This window comes from Poromitra crassiceps, assembly GCF_964638095.1.
Source record: "Poromitra crassiceps genome assembly, chromosome: 20".
Taxonomy (NCBI): Eukaryota; Metazoa; Chordata; class Actinopteri; order Beryciformes; family Melamphaidae; genus Poromitra; species Poromitra crassiceps.
Genome location: NC_139637.1, coordinates 5,959,480 through 5,967,058, shown reverse-complemented (window position 1 = coordinate 5,967,058; position 7,579 = coordinate 5,959,480). Strand labels below are relative to the sequence as shown.

Below are 7,579 nucleotides of genomic sequence, written 5' to 3'. Positions count from 1 at the left end.
AGAGAGAGAGAGAGAGGGGGGGGGGGGGAGAGAGAGGGAGAGAGAGAGAGAGAGAGAGAGAGAGAGAGGGAGAGAGAGAGAGAGAGAGAGAGAGAAGGAAAGGAATGATAGCAGCATCCTCTTTGCAACAGGAAACAGCAGGGTTATGGGAAATGTAGTCTGAATTTTGAGAAACAAAATACTATCTGCGTGACATAGAGGTTGCCTCATTTGCCTTCACCAAAACATACAATATCCTGGTCGCTAATGTGGTTCCTCCTCTGGTCATTAGGGGCGCCTGTTCGTAGGGAGGGGAACTGGTTGGAATAGCGTGAACCTCCCACGTGTTATGTCCTACCGGTGAAGCTTCCCCTGTCAGGTGAAAAGAAGCAGCTGGCTAACTGCCCATGTCTCGGAGGAAGCATGGAGCCAGTTTCGGCTCTCCCCAGATCGGCAGAGGGTGGAGCAGCAACCAGGATAAATCAATTAAATTAGCACTAATGGGAGATACAAATGGGATAAACATGCATCTGAGACGCTGAAGAGGGAGACGAGAACGTTTCAGGTCCATCTGTAACAGACATCGTATGCCTCAGTGCGCGTGCAGGACTAGCGTACGTATGTTCCTGACTTTCTGTTTCCAACCCAATTGCACTGGCCGGTCTTTCCACCTGACGGCGAGGCGTTTCACCTGACAGCGAGGTGTTTCAACAGCAGGATGTAGCGCGTGGGAGGATCACGCTATTCCCCCCCAGTTCCCCTCCCCACGAGGCGCCCCGAACTGACCAGAGGAGACACTAGTGCAGCGACCAGGACACATACCCCCTGATCCGGCCTCCCCACCCACAGACACAGCCAATTGTGCCTGTATGGACGACACCTGACCAAGCCAAGAGGTAACGAGAGGGCTCGAACCTGCGACCCTTGTGTTGGTAGGCAGGGAATCTACCCTGGACTCTGCCTCTCTTACATAGATCAAGGAGAAGGGTCCCGCTGTATCTCTTACATAGATCAAGGAGAAGGGTCCGCTGTATCTCTCGGGGTTCAGGCCGAAGGCGTATTTGAGCTGGGACACGATGACGTGGATGGCAGCTCCTGTGGTGTAGCCGCGGACCAAACGGCTCAGACAGGTAGGTCACCACGAAGCCAAACTGCACCAGACCCAGCAGAACCTACAGGACACACACATGGAGATAGAACCAGAGCCAGCAGAACCTACATGGACACACACATGGAGATAGAACCAGAGCCAGCAGAATCTACAGGACACACACATGGAGATAGAACCAGAGCCAGCAGAACCCTACATGGACACACACATGGAGATAGAACCAGAGCCAGCAGAATCTACAGGACACACACATGGAGATAGAACCAGAGCCAGCAGAATCTACAGGACACACACACTGGAGATATAACCCACAGCCAGCAGAACCGTCCTACATGGACACACAAAGGGAGATAGAACCAGAGCCAGCAGAACCTACAGGACACACACATGGAGATAGAACCACAGCCAGCAGAACCGTCCTACATGGACACACAAAGGGAGATAGAACCAGAGCCAGCAAAACCTACAGGACACACACATGGAGATAGAACCACAGCCAGCAGAAACCGTCCTACATGGACACACACATGGAGATAGAACCAGAGCCAGCAGAACCTACATGACACACACATGGAGATAGAACCAGACCAGCAGAACCTACATGACACACACACATGGAGATAGAACCAGAGCCAGCAGAACCTACAGGACACACACATGGAGATAGAACCAGAGCCAGGAGAACCTACATGACACACACACATGGAGATAGAACCAGACCCAGCAGAACCTACATGACACACACACATGGAGATAGAACCAGAGCCAGCAGAACCTACAGGACACACACACATGGAGATAGAACCAGAGCCAGCAGAACCTACAGGACACACACATGGAGATAGAACCAGAGCCAGGAGAACCTACATGACACACACACATGGAGATAGAACCAGACCCAGCAGAATCTACAGGACACACACATGGAGATAGAACCAGAGCCAGGAGAACCTACATGACACACACACATGGAGATAGAACCAGAGCCAGCAGAACCTACAGGACACACACATGGAGATAGAACCAGAGCCAGGAGAACCTACATGACACACACACATGGAGATAGAACCAGACCCAGCAGAATCTACAGGACACACACATGGAGATAGAACCAGAGCCAGGAGAACCTACATGACACACACACATGGAGATAGAACCAGAGCCAGCAGAATCTACAGGACACACACATGGAGATAGAACCAGACCTAGCAGAATCTACAGGACACACACATGGAGATAGAACCAGACCTAGCAGAATCTACAGGACACACACATGGAGATAGAACCAGAGCCAGCAGAATCTACAGGACACACACATGGAGATAGAACCAGAGCCAGCAGAACCTACAGGACACACACATGGAGATAGAACCAGAGCCAGCAGAACCTACATGACACACACAGGGAGATAGATACACAGAACATACCCAGGAGATAACACCAAATCTAAATATCTATTTTACATTTCTGTCTGCTGTGACAGTTTGCTGCCTCAGCCTCTGACTCATTGAAATAGAAAGAATGCAATAACTATAACGCTAACCGCCGGTAAGAACAACTGAAATCTGAATTAGACCATTACTATTGTTTTCTATACTTTGAGAACTAAGTAAATGAGACTGAATCAGATTGACTAGAAATAGTTTTTGTCTCTCTCTTCACAGTTACACAGATTCACACTGGGACACACCAAACCACTTTGGTTTTTTTTAATGCCTTGCTCGATGGCACCTCAGCAGTACTGACCTGAAACAGTCCAGACATGAGGGTGACGGCCGCTGCCACCCGGACCCGCTCTGCGTCTCGGGTTAGGACGTCGACGATACTGGTGTTGGTCACGTTGTCCCAGATCAGGAAGTTAGAGTCCGGGGCAACGCGCTCGGTCACGCCCCCTATCATCACGCTCATCACTGCGTAGGTACCTGAGAGAGAGGTGAGGAGGAGGTAGCTTCCATCAGCCTCCTAGAGACGTCAAGCAGCAGCACCAGATGTGCTTCAATAAGGCTTCCATGTGCAGGAGAAGCATGGAGGGACAAACCGACGGAGATGTGCTTGGAGGTGCCGAAGATGAAGTAGATGAGGACGGGGTAGAAGGAGGAGTAGAGGCCGAAGACTGGAGGAACAGCCGCTAGCAGGGCGTAGGCCATACCTGCAGGGAGGAGGTATCATCACGCACATGGAAGGAGACGATGGATAAAGAGAGCCAGCACACCCAGGTATAGTTACTTTCTTATTAATGTGACGTTTCGATCTGAGGTGGATCTCATCAGTAGCAGCTTAAATGCTAACACTTTACAATAAGGGTCACTAAATTAACAGTTACTTAGGCATTAATAAGCATTAGCTAATGCTTACTCTCTCGTAAAACTCTCGTAACGGGACAAGCCCCGTCTTTTATTGTCACACAAACACCACAACACATGCATGCGGCCACAACACACTCATGCTGATGGTGGCCGGTGAAAAGTGTCCTCTGCATTTAACCCATCCAGGCATGTCCTTTCCTCCGGGGGGCAGGCCATGAGCAGTGGTCGCTTTCTCGTACAGCGCCCGGGGACCAACTTCGGATGTTGTCGTCACTGGTCGGATGACGATGACGATCTGATCTTCTGCATGTTTTTAGTGGGGGGGGGTTATATACGGAGGAACCCCCTGGGGGAGCACGAAGCAGTTACTAAGCATGAACTAACCCTTAGTTAATGTTTATTAACTCGTAACCCTAACCATTAACTATTAAGTAACCCTAAACTATCCCTCCCTCCTCACCCTGCGGCAGCTGCATGATGCCCACGCTGATGCCAGACACCAGGTCACCGACGGCGTTTTCTCTGATGGAGTATCGAGGCAGCCATGACAGCACAGGAACACAGCCCAGCACACAGCTCTTTGCCCTGGGACCAGAACACCTGGGCGTGTGACACAGAGAGAGAGAGAGAGAGAGAGAGTGTTTCCTCTGACTTTCTATATCGACTGCAGATGGCGAAGAACTGCTACAAGACTCATGATCATATTGAAGAAGTGAAAGCTGCGATGCATGTTAGCCTGACGTGTGCGACGTTACCTCATCGACTCTCTGACCTTCTCCGACAGAGCTGTTCTGGAGTCAGACTTCTCTGCCATCTCGTCCACAGCTTCTTCATCCAGGACCTCCCTGTGGACACTGTAGCCCGCTCGCCTCCTCTCCATCGTGGATACAAACTGCTGCTACACTCAGGGTGGAGGAAGATTTAAGGTCTCTCATTCCAAAATGCTGTTGTCAAGATCTTTTATTATTTTTTAAACATTCTTTCAAAAATACAGACATCCTCCTGCTTCTATTTTGTATGAAAAGGTCTTCCAATATGTGATAACAATAATACCCCATGATACTATATATTTCTCTTACATAGCTGCTTCTTTCTCTCTTCTTTGTTGGTACATCGTACATTGACCATATACTGAGTTTTGGTGAAATTAACCGTCTTAAAGGAACACTCTGCCCATTTTCAACCAGCTTTGTATCATTAGAATATCAGTAGTATATCAGAAAACTGTAAACTGTTTTGAAGTCTGTCATTTAATTTGACAGTTATTGAGTGTTAAAGTGTGGACCAGTGACATCACTGGTCCACCCTAACTCAAATTAATAACTCATTAACTCAAATCAACTCTCAATAACTGTCAAACTAGATGAATGATGAATAGTTTGACAGTTATTGAGAGTTGATTTGAGTTAATGAGTTATTCATTTGAGTTAGTGTGGACCAGTGATGTCACTGGTCCACACTTTAACACTCAATAACTGTCAAATTAAATGACAGACTTCAAAACCGTTTACAGTTTTCTGATATACTACTGATGTTCTAATGATACAAAGCTGGTTGAAAATGGGCAGAGTGTTCCTTTAAGCTCTTGGCACACACACACCTATAGCCTTTCTGCATGTTCTGTCTCTTTTACCAGCCTATCTACAGATTGACACATTGCATCATAAGGTCAACACCTCATTCACTGAGAGTTGTGGAGGAATGCTGGAGACGGCGTTGTCCCTTTTTTAACCTTTTCTCCGGTTCCTCCTTTTTTTTTTACCCAGGCTTTTAATTTGAAATGATTTTTGAACATTTTTATACTGAATTTTGGTGAAATGATCTCTATACAGAAATATCCCTGTTGTAATAGATGAGCAGATCAATAAACTACTGTAATGTCACCAATTAAATTGTTCAGCATCATATACGGTAGTTATTTTGATAGAAAATGAAATTGATGGAACACAGGTATTCTGTTCTAAAAACAGTTTTTCTTTTGATGTAACTGGTTGAAAACTGTCCCGCTTAATATTGTTTAGCCAACAACTCCTCGTCTTTTTTTGTACATGGCCCACGACCAAAACAGTTTAGCCACCCCGGTTTTAAATCTATTTTCGTTTAGCAAGAGGGGAGCTGCAGACGTACCTTGTCTGGTGCGACTGTATCAGCAAAATGCACCGCTCTGGAGTGACAAACTCCAAAGGTGTGTTACTGTGTGAGTCTGCTGAAGTCCTCTTCTGGTTCCTCCTGTTCAGAAGACAAGTCCTGCCTCTCTCAGTTAAGGGTCGGAAGGGGGGAGAGGTCTTCTACCTCAATAGAAACGTTCCTTCACTCCAGTCCGGGATCAAAGACTGTACAACATCCCACTTTTAATCCTTTCTGTGTGCAGGGATCCTTGTGCTGCAAATTGATCCTGTCGCCGGGTTTTCCACCAGATCCAAAGCTGTTCCAGGTGTTGGCATCACATTTTGAAAGATCAGGATAGCTGTGTGACGATTATACAAAGCCTCTAACGTATTCACTTCTGCACCCAACAGATCAGGGGAAATATGGTTCTTGTGCAAAATCAAGAGGATCCAAAGATGGTCTGTAAGACGTCCAGGTGAAATCCTCTGATCCAGGGAAGAGAAGTTTACACACTCCTACTTTCTCAATGAGTGTGAGACTGTCCCGTTCCCCCTCCTCCTCCTGCTCTGCTCTGAGACCTTGAAGAGTTGAGATATGGCTTTGGAGATTGTTGTGAAGATCGAGGGCAAAGTTCAAAAACCAAACGGGAGTTATAAAGTCACATTGCATCCTGGAAGCCTTTTTTCATGATCACTATAATCTCATATTAAGGAGACAGTCATCTAACCAAGGAGTTATTAAATGAAGAGATTATTAGAAATTCCAGATTTGTAACTTACATTAGAAATGTAAACGAGACATAAAGTGGACACTTTGCATCAGAAGGTGTTTGTAATCACAATGTAAAATAATAATAATAATAATAATGCAAAAAGCCTTGGTGGTTTGTTCTTCTGAAACAATAGGAGACAATGATCTATTATTTGGTTTACTGAATGGCAATGAATGGCACACTGTATGCTAATAGATAAAGCAGTGAGGATAATATAGTACATGCTTTGAATTCCTTAGTTTTAGCTCTGCAGTGTTCTAAGCAGACTGGATGGCATCCAGCAGATGATAGAACGCTCATCCATAAGAGACTTGAGACTTGACTTGGACTTGCAAAGAATGACTTGTGAGCATTTCTTACTACTAGAGTCTGTAGGTGGACTATCCAAATAAAGTGTTACCAAAAAGAATAATCCTAATGAGGTAGGAGGGTATATGTGTGTAGATGCTATTATGTTTGATGTCTTGGAGGATTTTTGGGGGCGGATGTTTTCATGTATTTTCAAAATTTTCATTTTCAAAAATATTTTGATTGCTTTGTCAAGATGTCTGTGTCTGTCAAAGAAATGGATAATTCTGTTCTGTTCACTTTCCCAGATTATTGCTCAATCACATGCCGCGGTAATGATATAATGTGGGTTCCGTTTTATATACTCAACTTATGAATTGAGGATACAAGTGTTGTATGGTGACAAGATGAACGCAGTGAGGGATGTCAGTGTGATCTACAGGTCAGTTACGTACATGACAGATAAACGAGAAGACGTGGCTCCTGCATGTCTCCGTACGCTTGATAGCTGACGTAACAGCTGACACTTGAAGCTGAACGGCCTTGTAGCAGGAACATCAGGCACATCCTGGAACTAGGTCAGCTTGAACTTTCAACTATCTCAGCTAAATAGACTGTGTAGGCTATGTGCATGCATAACATACTCAACTAGAAGTTCCCTCAGAGAGCGCAGACCTGCACCAATTAAAGCCAATAGCCAGTCTGCTATGAAATGCACATTTCGTGAGTCACATTGACTCCTCAATTGAACAGGTTCTTCCTTGGACCTATTATGAACTTTGACCTTTACCCCCTGGTTCACCTCTTTAGTATTTATGAGGCCATTCAGAGGGAGGAGCACAATGATCTCTAATAATGATTGAATGAGTCAGCTGTAATAAGTTATCAATGTTGTATCTGTTGGCTGTGATGGACTTTCAACAAGTTAAAACCGTTTTGCCATTGATTTGTAGTGTAGTATTTTTTGTAAAAAATTTAAAAATTATATTGTGTAAAATAGGAGGTAAAATCTGT

General features: G+C 45.5%; 1 protein-coding gene across 1 annotated transcript in view; it reads right to left on the bottom strand.

Moving 5' to 3' along the window:
* slc26a6.2 (solute carrier family 26 member 6, tandem duplicate 2) overlaps positions 1-4,276 on the bottom strand; it is a gene marked incomplete at both ends in the record, with an annotated part of 27,596 nt that extends 23,320 nt beyond the window's left edge. Inside the window, 6 exon segments of the mRNA XM_083656494.1 lie at positions 986-1,096; positions 1,098-1,151; positions 2,837-3,012; positions 3,129-3,239; positions 3,857-3,996; positions 4,152-4,276. Coding sequence (XP_083512620.1) covers positions 986-1,096; positions 1,098-1,151; positions 2,837-3,012; positions 3,129-3,239; positions 3,857-3,996; positions 4,152-4,276 — 717 coding nt within the window.
* Positions 4,277-7,579: the final 3,303 nt, after the last annotated feature.